Raw genomic sequence first — 20,548 nt, forward strand, 5'->3', positions numbered from 1 at the left:
AATAACAGGACTTGAACATTAATAATGCAGCATTCGAGGCGATACCGACTCATCAGGTCGTTTCTATAATCCCCACACAGCTTGACGTACATGTTCCATCTGCTTGCCAACACCAGCACGAGCAGCACAATCGATGGTTTCCCTCCCCCGCACCCCACCACTCAGAGCCAGATGCCTCCCCTTGGGGTGAGGGTTACCAGGGGCGAGGGCTGCTGACCTCACTCAGCTGTGGGAGGAGGCAGTGTGTGGGCTTGGGGAGCAGGACTGGTGATGTAAGGCCCTGAGCCAACTTTGCGGCGTTGACCGCTGGCTGTCCCACGGCTGTCCCACTGCTGTCCTTTATCAGGGCAACCACCTGTGGATGGTTCTGCCAAAGAAGGACCTCCTGACCTCCCCATTGGCATTATGCCACACCTACAGATTCAACGACCTGTCGTGAAAATTGCTGCAATCAGCACGTTTCCGTCAACTGACGGACTGATCCAAAGGGTTCGATCCATCCCTTGGATGGGGTTCCAGGTTCACTCATTATTATTATTATTATTATTATTAGTATTATTATTATTTATAACTACTACTTACAATTATTTACCTATTTATATAGTTGGGTAATTGTTACTGAATCAAGCGTAGGTACCTTAATCAAGGGTACTACAGCAGGACGTTGGATTCAAACCTGGGTCCTTTGAGTCCACGGTGGCAGTTCTAATCGCTACACCACCTACTGCCCATCCATAAGGCAGGTTATTCTGTACTCGGGCCTTACGCAGGTTCTGGGCAAGGCCTGACTCAACTCCCAGCAGCTTGAATCTGAGCCCTAGTGACTTCTCACTTCACGAGAGGCTAGTCTAGCCTTGTACACTGTTAAGACATTGTGTGAGCCCCATCATAGAGCTCAGCGTTAAGACTTTGTGTGTCAGGTAAGATCTGTAATGCAGCAAATAAAAGAAGAGTTACGTGAAGGATAAAGACTTTAAATTTAAGGACTTTAAACTTGGTGTCCCACTGGGGGCTGAAGCGTTTAGCAGAATGTACTGTACATAATGTACAACAGCAATTTGTGATTGTAATGCCAACAAAGCTGCCGCTTGCTGCCTTTCCAATTCCACAGATTGGAAGCCTTTGGCCCCTTGGCATTTTGGACTGATTACAATCACTCTGATTAAGGACTGACTGGGTAAGACTGACTGGGAGGGCTAAACGCAGACAGCAGCTGGTCTCCGCAGGCACAGCTGAGAGTGTGGGGGTGCTGATGATCACCGTACTGGACATCCCCCCAAGCATCACTGCGCTCAGCGACGGCTAGGGCCACTGGGGCAAAAGTGCCGTGGCAACCGCGTCCCAACTCAACAGCGGGTTCCTGAGTACTTTGCCATGGTAGGGAAGGAAGAAACGCGCCTCATTTCACGCCAGTCCGATAGAATGCCAAAAAGATTGTCTAAGACTCTCGCAGTGTCTCCCGTAAGACTTAAGTAAGAATTTCCCGTAAGAATTTAAGATATAAGTGAAGAAAGACTATGAAAAGTTTGGCACGTGTGGAGTTAAAACTGTACAATAAGAAGACAATATTATTAGTAATAATAATAATAATAATAATAATAATAATAATAATGATGACAAGGGAGTCAGAAGCTTTCCCTCTGTGCTCATTTGAACACTTGTGGACTTGTACTATGTTTTATCTCGATGAGAAATTTTCGTTCCTCTTTTTTTTTCAGATTAAAAACACATTCACAAGCTGTTGGCTGGTACAGCATACCTGAGTGAGAATATATAACCCCCATCACAAACAGTAATGTAAGCTATGAAAAGCATTCAAAAGGAAAAAAAAAGTATATATTTATAAGAACAAATTAAGTTTGTGAGTGCTACGTATCCATGTTAAATGTTAAATTTCAAGTCCTGACGTCCAAAGTTTTATAGGCAATGACCTAACTGTGTAAAATGTCCATGATCAAAACATGAAGATTGGGAACAACAAAAAAAACTGCAAAAGAGAAATGAAAACAGTCAAGCTACTTCACACATTTTGAAACATTTAAGACGAATAGCTGTTGACTCGTGCGGAGCCACATCTGCATGCAAGCTCCTGAAAAATATAGGTTCAGAAATTAGTTCTTCTTTCGTTTGCTTTTCTGCCTCTCTCGTGCACGCTCTCTCTTTCTCTCTCGCTGGTTCTCTCTGGTACCAGTCTGTCAAATGCCCACCGGGGTCGGGCTCAGTTGGCGCTGACCGGCTCTTGCGTCTCATTGTCACTGCTGTAGTCCGATTTGGGCTCATCCTCAAAGTCTTCGTACATGTCCATATCATCATCTCCGTTGACAGCTTCGCCGCTGGTCAGCATGGTGCCAGGCTCCACCTTCATGCTATAGGTGCTCTGGATGACAGGGATGGCGGGCTCAGGGCTGGCCGATGCACTCGAGCAGTCCGATGTCATCTGTGGAGAGGGTGTGGTGGTGGCCATGGTTATGGCACCAGGGTAGACTACGCCTGCACTGGTGCTAATGGGAATCTGAGGTTGCTGTCTACAAGAAGGAGAGGAAACAGAATGGGGTGTTGGGAACGGGAAGCAACTCGAAGGAAGACTTGCAAAATCATGCTTTTTAGGGATGTCACCTGAGAGCTGCTAGGACCAATTGCTATAATTTAAAACAGATAAAATACAATATACACAGTAAAAAGCGGAAAGAATGCATGTATTTTTATCAGGAAATTTCTAGGGATTTCTGTAGAAGAATTCAAGTAACACATTCTCAAAGTGTAAAAACGGCTCATGTTTTTCTGTAATAAAGATCCAGGGGGCAAGACTTCCACACTCCCTTGCGTGTGTGAAACCCAGATGACTGCGTTTGGCCAGATGACTGCGAACACCTGGATGGGGCCTCTTCTCACCAACCACATGCCATAAATTACAGGGCAAATAGGAGATGTTTTCACCGTAGCCATTTCTTTAAGTGAACACTTAGCTTTTACATCCTATCATAATGTCTTCATCCAATTTCCTAAGCTCCTCACAGCCTGCTATTGTCCTAATTTAATAAAGGACAACTATTAACGTTCAACCCAGTTTAAAGTTGTGGGCTTAGAAATGCATTTGAGTGTGTGCTGGGATTTATCTGAACACATCCAAAGATTTTTGCCTTTCTCATTTATTCTCTCACAGTCTTTTTTTCCTCATTGCTGTCTTCACAGATGTAATGGGACAACTGCAAAAGTTTATGGAACTAAAACCAGAAAACAGCTCTCATTGTTCAACACCCTATTCATATGCATTAATGAAATTAGAAAAGCTACATAACAAGCTTATTTAGCATAATGTCAGAAATTGTAAGAAGATCGTGAGAAGATTGTGTATTGTCAGCGCATTTGTATAGTGAATTTTTTTCGCAGCCTGCCTAGTGCTGAGCTGCTCTCTGTGTGTTGCAAACCAAGGGGGGCACTCTGCATTCACATGACTACAATCAGATAAAAAAAAAATCCCCAATATCCCAAAATTCATTTAATCTGGCCTCTGTTCTTTGGGAATGGTACTGGGACACTCAGATAAACTGAAAGAAAGTAATACACAGAGGCAATTTCACACGAGGCATTGCCAATCCGAGCCTAAGAAATACACACAAAAGTCCGAAGTTGTAAAGTTCCAATGACCATTAGGGGTGCTGAAGGAATGTGGCTCAGCTGCTCTCTCCAGCTGCCTTTCTTCACAGCGCACCTACCCCACTGTGAAGAACTGCCGCATCTCCTGCCTCCGCGAGCGCATCATCTGTTTGTACTCGCCGATGCGCAGCTTCTTGCCGTCAATGATGCAAGTGCGCTTGGGGCGGGGCTTGTACTTGTAGTTGGGGTACTTCTCCAGGTGGATCTTGCTGAGCCGGGCTTGCTCCTCGTAGTAGGGCTGCTTCTCTTGATTGGTCATGGCCTTCCAACGCGATCCTGAAGGACACATAACTTTCTTGAGAAGACAAACCAACATGATCCCTTCCTCTGCATTTGGGTTTTTTATGGAATATTCCTAATTGAGGATGTTAGTCAGGTCCTCGTGTTCCCGTTCTATTTAGATCATTAGTTCTAACTGTCGACGGATATAAAAGACTGTTTTGATTAAGCTGTCAACATGATGGCATTATTTGAACAGATGTTAGCTTATTGCAAGGTCTCACCAAAGTAGCTAGCGCTGAAAATGTAGGCCGTGGTTGCGGTCAATTATAAATCACTGCACAACGCACAGGACACGGAGGAATTTCGGTTGTTTATCAAGATTTATCTAAACTCTCCTCACCACCCTATCTCAGGACGCCACTATGCAACATTTTTGTAACATAGCGTAACTCCTGTGCAGCTGTGTTGTTCTGTGGACAGTGAACGCCCACGGTGTTAAATTCCTTACAGGTTCGCTTTCCAGCACAATACCCGAAACAACAAGCTAGTATATATTTCGAACATCCACTGTACCCTGCGTGACGCGGCTTTTAGTACCAGTGATCTATCGACTCTCGGAGCTGGGGGAAGAGACCCATTTAGCTGTGTCATTTTTCACAACAAATAATGCCTCTGCGGCAGGCCATAAATCCTTCCAGGAATGTGGGAGATTTGACTGAGGCTGCCCCTCGCTTTCTCGTGGTGGCAAACACCTTTTTCCTCAGCTGCCCCGACCCCAGAACGCCTTTAGCAAACATGCATTCATTCAATAAAAATCAGAGAGACGCCCAATTAAGTACACACTCGACTCAGCAAAAACGGCTCTTAATTAATTAGCATGTGGTGTATTTGCTCAAAGCGATCTATTTCTTTCCGACGGACACAATTAACATTCGCTACTAAATGTGTTGTGCGTTCGCCATGGGTGTCGTGTTACTAAACCGACGAGAAATGAAGCATCTCACTCAGGCGCACACTTGGGGAAACACTAGCTATCTAAAACAGCATTTCACTCATGGTCAGTGTGGCTCTGAGCCTCAAACAGTGCAGCACTTCAATTCGTCCTCCCAGCCAGTCCCATTTACTTCCACAGCGTTTCAGTGTTTTATGAATGGCGTTCTGTTCCTTGTTGTTATTAACATGGAGCTTTTAAACGCTACACATCTATCACTCTTGCCAAAATCCAAACAGCAAACTGTTTATGCAAAGCTGAAAGGGCATTTAGTATTGACTGGAGACCCTCACACAGGTATTACAAGTCCAAACTGAAGCCGATTATTGGGTTTATACTACTGGTATTTTTTATTGTGGAATTTGTGCATATGTACTTTTTTATTCAGCTAAGATGTTTTCTTCCAGTTTTTTGTGACATTTAAATATATGCATTGTCTTAGCAGTATTTATTCCCTTTCTTAACGTACATACATAAGTCCTTCAATATTTGGAGTAACGTAGATATTACCCCTTTAATCGCAAAATTCTATATTATGAAAATAAAAGGAATACAAAGAATAGAAATATAAAATAAGCTTCCCACAAAACTAATTATATTCTGGCATTCACTGAAGATGAATAGCTTCATTTGTTCTGTTCTATGGGAATTATTCAGGATTAATATCCATTAGGTATTTAGAGTAGCTATATCTAAGAGAGAGGAATTTAAGCAGTATGTATTTTAAATCCCTCTGAATGCTTTTAAAAGGCTAAATTAAAAAGAATAGAAACATAGTAATATAATCTTATTAAATTTTATATCTGTAGACAAATAGTGTTTTGAGAAAACACTATTTAATTTTTGATATCTTATTTCTTCTTATGTTAAAGTATTTTCAGTTGTGCTATTTATACTAAAAATAAACATTAAATTAATATTAAAAATGGAAATTAATTTCACTGCATTTTACCATTTAGCAGGATAAATTTTATTTTATCCATTTTGCTTTCAATTTATTTACATTAATTATTTTACATGACCACGCATTGCTTCGTATTTTACGTTTTTTACACCTGAGTGGAATATAGAGACTGTCAAACCAAATTTAGCTAATCTTGTGTGGAGGAACACATTTAGCCACCAGGTGGGTTTCACAGCAATGATTCTGACGCGTAGGTCATCACGACCGAACCTTGAAACAGGTGTGAGAAAGGTGGCTCACCAAGGATTTTGCTGATGTTGGAATTGTGCATGTCTGGGAAGGCCTGGAGGATCTTCCGACGCTCATCTTTGGCCCAGACCATGAAGGCATTCATGGGCCGCTTGATGTGTGGCTCGTTGCTGTTCCTCCCCCGGGATTCCCTGTAGACACGCGCCTCAGCTGTGCTGGTGCCTCCTGTTGGCCAACAATAATATTGCTGTGGTTTATCTGCTGAGCCATTGACTTCTTTGTTCCCTGGGAGCACCGGAACAGGGGGAAAGAGAGAGCAACACAAAGGGTTAATGAGCCTCTGTCAGATGAACGCCCTCTGTCTCCAGCAACCGGCCTCCGCCCCCTCCCTGAATGAACAGCCACCTCACCGCTCCGCCTTTAAACAACTCCTAATCAATACTCATGCGATGAGAGATCCTACTTGTTCATCAAAGGCCACAGCACATCAACCGATATTTTTCTTCTCTTACAAGACTGGTCACAGCGGTATCTCAGCTATCTTAGTCCCATTTCCAACAGGTCTCACCCAACTGGGCATTTAGATGACCGCGAGCGAAGGTTTACTTTGTGCGGAAATGATCAGCCCAGCCTCCGGAATCCATACAAAACTAGGACCCCCGGACAAATGTCTGTTAAATATTATTTCAAGGCTTTTTGCGAGCGTGGTGCTTCTATATTTGACTCCACGCGTTTCAAGCTGACGCTGCAGTCTGAGTGAGGCTCAGAAGAATGCCAACCTAAATAAAGGCATGTGGTATAAGGTCATTAATACAAGGGAAGAGAAACTGTAGGGAAAAGACAAAATCAGAAAAACGCTTAATAAAACATTCCTAGGTTTTTAGGGCAGATTAAATGCTGGCGGCCTGCGACAAGACTGTCAGCGTGGACCAGTCCAGTACGGAGAATCTGCCTCAATCAGGCCATTCGCTGTCAGAACGGCAGATTTCTCGCATTTAACTTTAAAGTGGAGTGAAAATTATTTCTGTTTGCATGCACATTTGCCTCGTTTTATATGTAAGATGAGAAAGAATTAAATAAAAGCTGTATGAATATTTAAACAAACAAAAACATGTTCGATAATCAAGGCTTGAAAAATAAAACAAAAAAAAAAAAAAAAAAAAAAAAAGCTTTCCATATGCTAGGATGCATCTTTAATGATGCAAAAACTGGAAAAGAAAAAGCTTGGAAAGACTTATGAATATTTCATCATCCACATGTGAAGCGCATTCATTAGGTCCCTCCGACGGCACGCTTGGCGCGCTACCTGTTCTCACTGCAGTTATTAACTCAGTTTACAAATGAAACAGAATCAAACGGAGTGATGGAGTCGCTCTCTGCTATGATATCATACTGGCGACCATCACGCGACACGCCAGTCGCTCCCCGAGAGCGTCCCGGCATGAAAACCAGGCAAAAGATAAACAAATTGTGCATCGCGTGCCACAGACCCGCTCGGTCTGAACTGGCAACTTCCGCCCATGGGCCATGTGGGAGGTCTACCGCGCACGGGAACAACAGTCGCGTCCTGGCGAATACGGGCAGGGGACGGCACTGGAGATGGGCCGTCAGTCACGCGCAGGGGTCCCACTTTACAATCTGAGTTCTCTGCTCCCCCTCGGCTCCAGTTCCCTCCCAGAAGGGGTGTTAATCCATTCCTGCCGTCTCATGTTTAACAGTCACACCAGCACATTTATGATCCATAAAGGCTTTGCTTTATCTGGACGGCCAGTACAGTTTGCTCATTCGTTCTCATTCGCACCGCAATGGTGCATCAGACACGCCCCCCAGGCCACCCCGCCGCCTATCATTTTATATCCGGTAGGGTGGCCGAGTGGCGCTCGCAGCTGGAGCCCGTGGGCTGCTCGCCACACTATCAGTCAGCAGAGCGGTGGGCTCCAAGTGGTTCCACCCTCATCGCAGCCCCTGACAGCTCATTCCATCATCCTGCTTTTAAAGCTTTCGGGCAGACGGGAGCCGCTCCCCGAACAGGAAGTGCTTCGTCATTTGAATAAATCTCAGCGCAGAAAAACAAAACATGACTGCTCATTTTTATTTTACTCCTGTGCCTGAACAACTTGCATTAGGAAGGATGGAAGACTCCTGAAAATTAAAAACATCCAGCCATGTCTTTGATTATGTATAAAATCATATATATATAATATTCATTAATCTGATTTAAAATTAATTTTGAAAGAAAGAATATGAGCAAGCATGCAAGTACACACAGACTTCCTGATTCTTCTGACACATTTTCCCAGACCAACTGACAATGTGAAGTTTATATACTTACAGCTACTTAACAGTGATTTACCCATTTATACAGCTTGAAATTTTTAGTGGAGCCATGTTTTAGGTTAAGAGCCTTAATCAAAGGAACTACAGCAGGAGGTGGGATTAGAACCTGTGTCCTTCAAGTCCAACAGCTGCAGCTCTAAGCACCGTACTACCTGGAACCCCACGAAAGTCAGCTCCCACAGCTACGGCCCGCACCGATGCAACCGTGCAGCAGGCCAGAGGGAAACAGGGGTTTCCGCTAATGACCCTCCCCCCCCCGTCTGAGAACTGCCCTCCAGCTCCCGGAGCCCTGTACCATGCCTGCTGCTGTTATCCGCAGGGGAGCTGGGCTGAAACACTACCTTGCCTGCCACCATCCCCCACAGTACATTAATTTCATTTAGCACGCACTCACTGTACAGGATAAATTGATTTCACTTTGTGCGGCCCTGACAGCCATGTTTATTGTGCAATGAAATGTGGCATGGCGTGGGGCTGACAGTATCCATCAGCGAGGGCCGATCTGCTGACGGCGGGTCCAGATGAAGGCATCCATTACGCCGGCAGCATGGCACAGGCCCACCCCGCCGCTTGCTCAGACAGGACAGCCACCGTCTGCTCCCTGCGATCCTGCGCCCTAATTTATGACGCCCCTGGTGCCATTACTCCAGCGCTGACACTGATTCGGTAATTTATACAGTGGCGCACACGCACGCGAGCAGAGGTGAGGCTCTCCGGGGTCCCGAGGGGAGTACGAAAACAGCGCCGTGGGCAAGAAAACGAGCCCTTTCAATCAGCTGATTGGAATGAGCTCATGCGGGCCTGGATACCGACACCAGTACATCTATGTTCAACTTCTTGTCATTTCAGTTAAATTTGGGTCTCCCGAGACAATTTATGGGTGGATCATCCGAGACATTGAATTTCTTTTTGGTTTTATTTGCCTGTGATGAACTGGCACTCAATCCATTGTGAACCCTGCTTCACACCCTATGCATAGGGGATTGAATCTAGACCACCGTAACCCTTCATTGGACAAGGAGTTACTGATAATGGATAAATGAACATATGAAAATTTGAATCTCACTTGTGATAACAGCAAACGAAACTCAAAGACATCTACAGCAGTCCAACATGACCTCAGCTGCAGTAATAATGAGGCTCAGCCACCTCCTCTCTTGTGGGACGGAGCAGATCCAGGCTCTGTAGACAATCAATCACAGCAAGCCAGCGCACCACAAGAATGAGGCCCGATCCTGGCCGATGGGCGCGGCTGCGTATGGCGTCCCTCCCCGTCCACATGTCTGCGGGCACACGACACAGTGCAGCACATGCGCTCGGCTCCAGGGGCCTCTCTGAGACACGGGTGGTCCCCCCGGGGTCCCCCAAACCCCCCTCAGCCAGATGGGAGGAACCCAGACTTACGGAGATCCGGCCAATCAGACTGCAGCCCAGTTCTATCTTATGTTTCTTCACATAAAGTTAACCTCGCTTCCTGCTATCCTATTAAAAAAAAAAAAAAAAAAAAAAACACTGAAAAAGTACACAAATGACAGGTCTGTCGCTTGCATAACAGCATTAATTTGGTGCATTTGATACAGTAGGTGTTTTAGGAAGCTCCTGGTTAGGTGTGTAATTGTGTAAATAAACACAGATGTTTGGCTTTGACATGGTGAGCCCCTTGGGTGTGTGTGAAGAGAGGGTGTGTGCATGTGTGTGTGGAGGAGAGCTTAATAGTGTTTATTGTGATTTATGGGGCCTGGTGTGTGGAGTGACAGAACACCACGGGAATCTCTGTTTAATCTCCCTCCCCTGTTGAAGGTGTAGAAAAGCAAAGGGGGGGAGGGGGGGGGGTAGGGTTTCCTTCATTGTGCCCCCATTGCTGAAGAAAGCAGTGCTGTCCGTCACCCCTGGCCGCTGCGGGTTTAAATTCAAGCGACGCCTCCCCGAGGACACAATCCCGGCCCGTCATCACTCTACGCAAGAACCTGCTTGAATGGGAGCACGCCGCCAAGTAACCTGTCTGCCCATTCTTTGCAAAACACAGCACATAGCGCCAGCAGGTGGCATTACGGCTAGAGCTGCAACCTTGCATTCTAAGGGCTCAAGTTCAACTCCCGCCTCCTGCTACTGCAGCCTTAGTCACAATACTTACCCTAAACTGCTCCGGTAAATATTACTCAATAATTAGTTACCAAAAATTCAAGGTAACCAAAAAGTTATATGTGACCTTAGAGTAAAGCGTTACATAAAAAGCGTTTATTTAAAGCTAAAAAGAGCGATCTACTGTATGTAGCCTTTGTAAAGCGTCGATGAGGTGCAGATCTGGAGTCCTGCTTCTGAGCCTCGTCAGCACTCGGATCACAGTAAATATGAGTACTCATTAGTTGCGCTTTAAAATGCACACGTGAACCGGTGTTTTCCTCCACGTCGGTTCGCCGGCGCACTTCTGCGAGGACAAACAGTCGACATGTCGCCACTCGCGCTCCCCAGCTATTATTTCCATCCTGTGCATTTCACCTCGAACGCCAGAAGGGTTCAACTCAGGCACGTTAAATTCCTTTTTGCACCTCCGGCGATTCGGGACGTATCAATAAAACGTGACCCCGGCTGACGTGCACTTTGTGAGCGAGAAAAACAAACTTGCCGCTGTGAGACGCCGTACCGTAAAATTCCACTTACACAGGAATTTCAGAGATACTTCTGCTGACCTGTATGTGTGAAAATGGCACGCCGAAGGTCATCGCTTTTTATTCACTTTTTATCTCCATTTCCAAGCTATTCTGGATGTATTTATACCACTTTTTTTTAGGTGAAATAATGAATTGCAATGGGCAAAAATCCATTTATATTACTGTAAGGCGAAACAATTTCTTTACGGAAGGTGAAATTGAATAAATATTTTAAAAAACGTTTCTGACATCCGTAAGTATATACTCTTTTAACGGTTAAGGGGGAGCATATTTAGCGCTTTTAATGATTTGCAGGGTCTCCAGCAAAATCAACAGTACATTTCCATGCCCCACATTTAGGAAAACATTAGCTTCTCATCCAGCAGTAATCATTTCTCACAACAATTCACTAAAAGTGCAGCCAAAATGGATAAAGAAATAATTGTAGAAATAAATCACAAAAGGGGAGGAGAAAAATCCCACTTTACAGGCCAGACCATATGGAGTCAATTGACCATTAATAGCTAATCCACCCCTCCTCTTCTCGCCGCTCTGATATTGTCACCAACCACGTCCCGATTAGGCCATTTCCGGCCCCGAGTCCCTCGGCGCGTCCTTTGTTGTAGCGCCGTCCCACCGACGGAGCCCGTTTTAAACAGGCTCGCGGCCCGAGCGGCCCACAACTTAGGGCCGGCCATATGTGAGGGAACAAAGGAGGCCAGGCAAAAAGCCTCTTGTGGTATTTGTTAATGTTTTTCATGTGAGCTTAAAAAGACCTAATGACTTTGCGGCGAGCGATGCATGTGGCTCGCGGCTTTCTGCGAAATGAAGGAAATTCTATCTGGCTCCAAACCCGGCTTCCAGTTTCCAGGGTCCCTTGTTGCAGCTTTGGAAGCTGTTAATTCGGTTGCTGCGTGCATTACAAATATTGGTTTAAGCGAACAAGGGGTTTCGGGGCACTGTGGAGTGATGCGGGGGGCATTCCTTCGCCACGCTGCGACAGACATGGGGGGCTGGCCCGGCGGGACCCCCCCCCCCCCCGTGCCAGGTGCTTGCGTGATCCTCTGACACATCCCTTCCAGGGGCTAAATATTTGTACAAGTAGTCCAGTTAAAGTGGTTGTTTTATAGCTATTGCCCTTAAAACACTTCAATTCAGCTTCGCTCGTGCGCCAATCACTACGTTCCCACTTTTTTTGCGCAAGTGCCTAAAAACCAGTGAATAAAACCCCTACGGCGAGCCAAGAACGTCGTTTTCTAAGTACCTGCAGAGCTCCAAACACGGGGAGATGCAACGAGCGCGTTTAATTTTTATGACCGTTCGTGTCGATCCCTTTCAATTTTAATCGGGGTCATTCGTACTACACGTATTCACGCATCTCGGAGCCGCTCCGTACTACGGAACGCGTCTCCCGTGCTGCGGGGAGCAGCAGCGCGTTTTCCCCGATCGGCTCAACTGAAACACTTCCAAAGCTGGAGCTCCAAAGCAAACCGTGGCGCTCATATTTCCACATGCCATAAACACATTTTGGTTGCAAAGAGAAACTTTCTAATGTGGGTGCAGCACCGTGCGAGTAATTCTCCCTCCGCTGGTGCGGGTGGCTCTGCAGAAACAGGCAGATGCGTTTGTGGAGAGATGAAATAGTGACTGGGCTGAGAGATATGTGCACCGCCCTGGCTCTCCTCCACCACCTAACCGGTCCCCCATCAACCTCCCCTGGGAGGAGCCCTCTGGGGCCCAGGAAATGAGTGTGGGCCTCATCCGGGGCATGCGAAGAAATGGGACCTGTCGTTCGTTCACGCGTCCTGTCCTGCCTCTTTGACCGAAAACAACGCAACGTGTCGTCTCACCTCTGGGTTGCCGCTGGTGCCCCATCCCTCCCAGGCCCCGAGCGGGAGCCCGCAGCAGCCGCAAAGGCTTCCCGTCAGGGAGATGGCCCGCAGCTGTGCCGAGGCCACTGGGAGTCCCCAGCGTGGGTTCGATGAGCAAACATACAGCTCGGGCCAGCTGCGCTGAGAAGACAAGCTACTCACGAGTTGCTCTGTTTATGGATTCGATTTCAAACTAACGTCCTGACAGATGGATTTTAATTTGGATAACCTGTAAACAAGTGCGTTTATGGGAACCAGGTGTGTTTTTGGGCTGGAACTGGACAAACAAAAATGTTTTTATTGTGTTCCCTGATGGTGCATTTTTGTGTCTCCGTGTGTTTGTGCGGCACAAACTTTTATGGACAAACAGGAGGCTGAAGGCTTGCATTCTTCCCCAGGAACACTCCATCTGAAGGCCGTTGCTGCACTTTTTAAAGCGAATCCGTGTTCCTCCACTTCAGCTCCCGAAGAGCCATGGAAACAGCAACAAATATTTAGGTCCTGGAAACACTGGCACCCAGAAAATGCTCTCCTGCTGTCATTTATGTGCTAGGGGCCACAAAGGGAGATGACGCTTTGTCGGGCAAGTGCGACAAGGATTGACACCTCTGTGCCGAGCTCCTCAAACAAGCGCCGCCGGCGTCGGGGTGCAGGCTGGAGAATGGCCAGCTTTGTCCTCCTGGGCTCCGCGCCCTGCTCACCATTGCACGAAAAACCCATGAAGGGCACTAGCTGAGCGAATTTGTCTTCGCTTCACAAATTCCACTAGGGGCAGTGCAAACCAAAAACACAAGGGTCCCTCTGCTACTTTCTCTCTGCTGAAAGGCTCTGATCACCGATCAATGCATTACTTGCACTTATTTAGCCGATGCCTTTGTCCAAGACAACTTACCATGTCTGTACACTGAAGTACTTGCCGTTATTTGTCCATTTATTTAGTTGGGTAATTTTTACAGCAGCAATTCAAGATAAGTACTTCAATAAAGGGTACTACACTGGGTGTTGGGATCCAATCCTGGGTCCATCTGAACGCAAGGTGACAGCTCTACCCACTATAGCACCCACTATCTCCAGTCATTAGCAACCAGCCCATAAATTGTCACATAATGACAACCATTAGCTGCTAGCATAACCTGAACTCCCTGAGTTCAGAAGTTAAATGGAATCAAAAATTTAAGTTGCTTCCGTTTGATTCCCAAATGCTACGAACCTCTTAAAGCAGCAGGACAAACAAAGAAGCAAGAAAACAAGATAAAGTCAACAGCGGAAGCATGGCGTGGACTTGGAACGGTACATTTCAGCGTAGAGTGCACATGTGGACTCACCATCCAAGTCTTCTGGCCTTGTGAGGTCGATCACTCTGTGACTCATCTTGCCGTCCTCACCCAGCTTTCCCAAGTGTTGGCCAAGGCTCTCGAAATGTGCCCTGTCCTGTAAGACAAAGTGCAGAGTCATGGTGGTTACTTAGTGGCTACTGGCAGATACATTTTTGCTTATTGCTTCAATGTTGGGGACTCCACAGCAACCTGATAAATGGATGATAACAAAAAATTCTGAGGACCAGTTTAATCTCGAATCGGACTTTGCTGTCCGTAAAACCTTGGGTACTTTCAAGGTAGGTCGAAACCTTCAGCCATAACCTGTAGTGGACCACTCTACACAATGCAGGTGTCTGATAGGTCTCTTGGTCAACCTTAACTCGGCAAAGCTACACCTTCCTGATGACAGAACACTCAGGACTACAATGTCAGTGAAGTCTGAGTCCACCTACAATTTTTTATTTTTTTTTACGAGGCTGTCAGTTCACAAGTCTGAGAAGGGAATGAGGCACCATGTCTTTTTGTCTCTTCTGCAGCATTTCCCAGGACGATGAACACCTGTCTGTTACTTTGTTTTCGCTCTTCTGTCGAGTTTTCCTATACAGGTATTGCCCGGATTGCCCATGTGCACTATCACTTTGGACAGGTAGTGTAGTGCTCATGGAAGCAAAACGCTACTGTAAAACAGCCCTTACCGAATTAAAGGCTCTGGAACCTGTCATGCAAAAAATTCCACCGCTTGAACTTTTTTCAGATTAACTAAACAAAGTTTATAGACAAACTAACTGGTCTCCAACATACAGATTGTTAGTGAGGGGGAAAAAAAAAACGAATTGAAACGAATAAGCATGGGGATGACATCCATTTGGAAGGATACACTGGAGGAATCCTGGATGTGCGCTGGGGCTCGGGGACCTGCTGCACACGCTCAGATTTTTTGCCTGTAATTTTGCCCACGCGTCTCGCTGGTCTGTGGCACTCAAAGCTCAGTGGTAATCATTTATTCAGGGTGTGTGCTTTAAAGAACACACCGTGTTTTCCCTTTTGTCATGTTGCTTTATGCTCAGATTAAACTCGGAGGCGCATTGTGCTCGACACAGAATGAAACCCTGTCATTCACCACTCTGCGACAATATCAAATGTCATGTCCGTGTGCATTTACAGAATAAAATAACAGCTTTCGGGGCTCTGAGTAGTTGCTGCACATTACACTTAATGTATTATGCAGAGGAAGAGTGCCTACTGCCGCTCGCTCCATTGTTAAATGACCTAGTTCTGCTGAGAATGTATTGGGGCATTAGCAAAGAGCTGTCTTCTTCTTCACAGACTAAAGTAGGGATGGAGACTTTGACTCCGCGATACAAATAATCGTCCGGCCCCCCCACCCTGCCCGACTCGGATTCATCTGGAAGACACTAAAAGCAGGCACATAGCTGTGATTCAGAGAGGAGAGCATTTGTTTTACTCCCAGAGTGAGAATTCAATCTCTGCCAAGGTGCTCCATGCCGCCAGCCCCCACCCACCTCCGCTCACCCATGTGCCCCCCCCCCCACCACCTCCCGCTTCTTGTGCTCCTTCTTTCTGAAGAACACTCATCACGCGCAGTTTGAACAGACACACAGGTGGGCTCTGTGTGCTGTGCTAACTGGTCCCCAGCCACACACACCCAGACACACACACACACACACGCTCCCAGGCGCACAAACACTTGTGCGCACGGGCCCTTCTCCTGGCGCCATTTGTTTGGTTGTTTGGCGGCCGGCCGGCTTTGACCCAGGTTCCTACCGGGGCTGTCCATGAGTCTGTTTACATACCATATTTAGAGAAACCTAATCGTCTTCAGCACTCCGTCAAAAAGACAGGTTTGCCTGTTTAATTTAATACACGTGCCGATCTGTGTAAGTAATCTACACGTGACAAAAGTATATATGTAGCATTTATACAACGCCAGTGTCTTTGTCAAAAAAATTACAGTCCATTCGGATGAACACATTTTTATCTTATGCCACTCCATAAGGAAAATAATGTTACATCACAATTTTTCAACTCTGTGTTTTGCGACATATCAAAGGACCGATTCTTCCCAATGATTTTATTAATTCAATAACTATTACTCAAAAAGAAAGAAAAAAAGACACCAAGCACTGCAAATTACCATCACGCTTCAAGGAACAATAATTACTCATAGCCGTGTGAGTGACTCGGATGTACAATTAGCCACTACCTGCTTATGGCTGGCCATTAAAGAGAGCCAGCTCCCAGTGTGCTTTGCTTATTTAAGTGTTTTCTAATTATGATAAACGGGGCGGCCCCGGCGGAGCGGACGCCTCGTGCGCAGATAAGATGGAAAGGCCGCGTTTGTCCGTCGCTCCACGCTAGAGTGGCCTCCATTGAAGCAGGCCACCGATGTTAATGATGGAGCCAAGCAAGCCAATGACAAATAGACCGATGTGTGATTAGCCACAACACGATCCCTCCTTAGCCACCCTTGTTGGACTTGGGAGGCTTCTTGTATGGGCCGGCACCGTTATAAATACTCTGGATCCTCCTATATGCTCTCCCCTTATCAATCAGCCCCTTTTATAAACTCATGATAATTAAGCTTCACTTCCGGATGAGAGGATAAGGAACCAGCACCATCCATCAACGTGCACCGTTAATAAACATCGCAACGCTTCTCCGTCTTCTTCACCGGGCCACCAAACCTCCATCATCAGACACAGCACAGTCATGCGCCACCGACCAGACGACTCCCGTCGTATTTGTCAACGCGGATGGGATGCGATCAGCAGGGACTTGAGCGAATTAGCAGAACTTTACTGCTGCATCACGGTCATGGTCAAGCAGCTTCATGGAAATGTGCAGCTGTGCATCTGTGGCAAGGTTAATTTCCATATTTAAATTAAGAACACTTGCTGGAGCACATTTTCAACTCTGTTTATTGCCAGCAGTAAGAAATGCAGCACAGTACTTGATCAAAGTTTCCCCCCCCCCACAACAGCAGATCTATAGCGAGTGCTAATGACCATTAAACTAACTCACACCTTTTCAAAGCAGCCCACAATGAATTCCCACTAAAATTTTATATACTTTGTTTTATGTACTTATTGGTTATAACCTGTATAATTTATACCCAAGCATTGGAATTACACTTAAAATTAAGGCAGTAATTTATATCTGTAACATCAGGATTCTTTTTTTTTTTTTCCAAGGCTTGAAAGTATTCTGCAAACTAACATTACTTTACAACCCCTGCATCAAGTGCTGTGATAAATTAATGGCATTTTTATTATTTTATGGTGTCATTAAATTTTTACTGATCGCTCCGCTGCTGACGAGTACCGGAGTGGAAGCGGCCAGAGGAGACACGAGCCGTCTGCGCAGAGAAAGGCAAGCTGCTGGTTTTTTTGGTAAATAGTGAGCCATAAATGATATTTACAATGTGTATTACACTGGGAGGCAGGCAAGGAGGGAAGGATGAAGGAAAAACCTTGTATGAGCGGAAAGAGGCGGGGACGGAGAGACAGAGCAGACAGTTGAAGGACAATACGTGAGATGTAACGTTAAACTCCCCTCCCATCCACGGCCTCTGATTAGCAGCTGCCTCGTCCCTCAAATGAGTTCCGCATGCAGCCTTCCGTCCCGCATCTAAAATTACAGCAGCACGCTCGAAGCTGCAGTGGAAAGAGTGCACCCACAATAATCCCGTCCACTCTGCCGTCCCTCCCTCTTTTCACCTCAAATTTGGTTACAAATGCGTCCTGTCCGATGGCAGATGGCTGCACGGTGAGGTCATGTTGTAGCAGCCAATAAGCGGCGTCAGTGGAACTTATTAACTTTTCATCCTGAGCCAGAAAAGGGCCAATCTTGGTGATTTAACGAAAGCTTTAATCACACGAGCCACAGAACATGTGTCTGAGGACTGCAGCTCTGCCCACAGGACATATTTTGGGCAGCGGGGGTTGGTTCGGCTCTCATCATTGTGCTGCTGGCCATCTCGTATTTACGCATGGAGCTGTGTCTTTACTGCATTCCCTACTATTTTATAAATAGCGTGTTGGAGGCAATAAGGTTTACAATCGTTTGTGGAGGATACAGAACTCAGAATCGGGGTAAAAAAAGCGAGCATTAGGCTGCAAAACGTTCGACCAACTTTCACTAAGTTAAAGGACACGTCCCCCAGGAAAGGGACAGTATAGTAAGAACAAGATCAAGATAGGTGAGGGACAGTGATATGAAGCACAGCTGGATTACTCCTACAAAATTAAACAGTTAGCAAGAGGCACCAATATTCATACAGTGCAGAAACTCATGCTGGTGGCACTCGAAGCATGGGGAGGTGCTGCTGGACAACGGCAGAAGACAGAGCCCACGGCTTATCGTGGGCCAGCTGTCAGATACTGTCGGAAGGCCGCTCGCTGCCCGAGATTCAAATGTGGACCCAGCCTGGGGTCCCTCTCATGGCTTCTGGATGTTTGCAATGGACCAAATATAGACAATGACTGCACCTCATCGGCAAGTGTTGCACCCATTTAGCTCCTCATCTGTTTTTAATCACAGCCGTAACCCGACGGACTGTTATTTATAATTCTGCTGCTCCCCGGTAGTTGCAGTTATTGAGCGCCTGCTCTTAAGCACATCCAGTTGTGCGGTAAGCCCTGGGTCCTTTTCATGCGGTCTCCAAGCTTTTATTCAAGCGCAGGCTTCCTGCACAAAGTCAGCGGCGCAGACGACGGGTGCACGGAGTCCAGGATTCCGAACTGTTCCAGCGCCGCTCAACACAAGTCAACACAAAGAAAAATTTCACGGTCTCCTGTTTCGATAAGGGGACAACCAGGGGCTTGGTCTGAGGAGCAACTCAAGGACTCGTATCATCACGTTTAGGGCCGTTGCCTTGCGGTCTGCTTTGAATCCCTTTGCCGATGTAGTGCCGTTTGCCAAGCGGCTTACCGTGAACCATTACAGTAAAACAACTCAGGTGTATAAATGGGTCAATCATTGCAAAGTTGTTTATGTGACATTTTCAGCCACCCTGGACAAAGGTGTCAGCTAAATAAAGGTTAATACATTTTAACAACTCTGGTTTCTACGTTCAGTTAGGTAGCAAAGGCACAAACATGAAGTATACCATGTCTGGGCATGTTGCCAGACCTGTATCATTTCTGTTATTTAACGCAAAACACGGAGCCATTGTACTTTAAACCAGGTTTTCTTCATGTGCCCTCTTGAATTACATTCATATTCTCCATTTGAGAGAATAATTAATCTTGTTAAATATAGCTTTATGCTTCTAATTTGCACACCCTCTTTCATTTCTTTCCACTGCATCCCTCTACACGTGTTACCACATGACCAAGCCACTCTGAGCCTGTTTTATTTTTTGGCGTGCGGTAATTATAAACTTGCTTTATATGGATCTTCAGCTCTCGGTGACCCTAAGCCGTTCTCAAAGTCCTGCACGAGCAATTAAGACCAACCGCCGTATCTGCCATATCATGCATTCCATTTGCTACAATGCTTGTCACAATAACAAGAAACAATCTGCGCCTCGGATCAGTCATGGCTGGCTTCTCGGGAACAGAGCCTTTATTTAGCGATCCTGAAATTTCTATCATGAAAACAGCTGCTCATAAGCAGGCCATTGTGATGGCTTCCCTTGCCCTGTTCTTTCTTTGAGTATGTACTCCCCAGCATCAACACCATCCCAGCGGCGCAATTCAAACTGCAAGGGACTCGAGCATTGCGGCCGGAGGAACTTTTTAAACCGGCTGCCCGGTTCTAGCGATAGCCAATTTTGCACAGCGCTGATGGAAAATTGCGCTCGGGCTCAGTCAGCCACTGGCATCGGAAGCAGGCCTCGATGTCTTAGTGGGGGGCAGACAAGACGGAGTGAAAGCAGTGGCATCGATTTAGGCCCTGTGCACGACGCACGCAGACCTGCATACGCACCTACCCGCACATCCCCCATGCGAAAGAGAAAGGGGCTATTTTTATGTCTCTGGCAGATGCGAACAATCAGAGGAGGTATTAATGTAAGGCAATACTCAACAATGCCACTTGCTGGCCGCGGCCGGCGTCTGACAGCGGAGTATAATCAAATTTGGATGGCCGGGTCCAGCATTTGCCAGGATTTACACTGCGGCCAAAAAGCCTAGCTTGGCAATTTCCAAGACAGCAGCAGAAAAGGAGCAGAAAATTGCTTCCAGGGCTGCAGACCAGAGCAGATTATACTCAGGTTCTTTGTGCGGCCTGCTTTGGATGGGCCCCTGCACTCACAGGGGGAGAAGCCTGGGCCCCCTTTCCCCATCACCGAGCGAGGAACATTGTCAGGGAAGCTCCACTTGGAA

General features: G+C 46.4%; 1 protein-coding gene across 7 annotated transcripts in view; it reads right to left on the reverse strand.

Moving 5' to 3' along the window:
• Nucleotides 1–668: 668 nt before the first annotated feature.
• Nucleotides 669–20,548, reverse strand: part of LOC108940348 (transcription factor SOX-6-like) — a 163,451-nt gene continuing 143,571 nt past the window's right edge. For 5 of the 7 annotated variants that reach the window (XM_018762459.2, XM_018762486.2, XM_018762451.2 and 2 more), the window contains 4 exons: nucleotides 14,208–14,313; nucleotides 6,075–6,308; nucleotides 3,717–3,933; nucleotides 669–2,525 (listed from right to left, as the gene is read on the reverse strand). In XM_018762459.2, the coding sequence (XP_018617975.1) occupies nucleotides 2,219–2,525; nucleotides 3,717–3,933; nucleotides 6,075–6,308; nucleotides 14,208–14,313 (864 nt within the window). In that variant the 3' untranslated portion in view covers nucleotides 669–2,218. The remainder of the gene's footprint in view (nucleotides 2,526–3,716; nucleotides 3,934–6,074; nucleotides 6,309–14,207; nucleotides 14,314–20,548) is intronic. The other 2 variants (XM_018762503.2, XM_018762493.2) reach the window with 1 other exon arrangement.

The sequence above is a fragment of the Scleropages formosus genome, chromosome 2 (assembly GCF_900964775.1).
Source record: "Scleropages formosus chromosome 2, fSclFor1.1, whole genome shotgun sequence".
NCBI lineage: Eukaryota > Metazoa > Chordata > Actinopteri > Osteoglossiformes > Osteoglossidae > Scleropages > Scleropages formosus.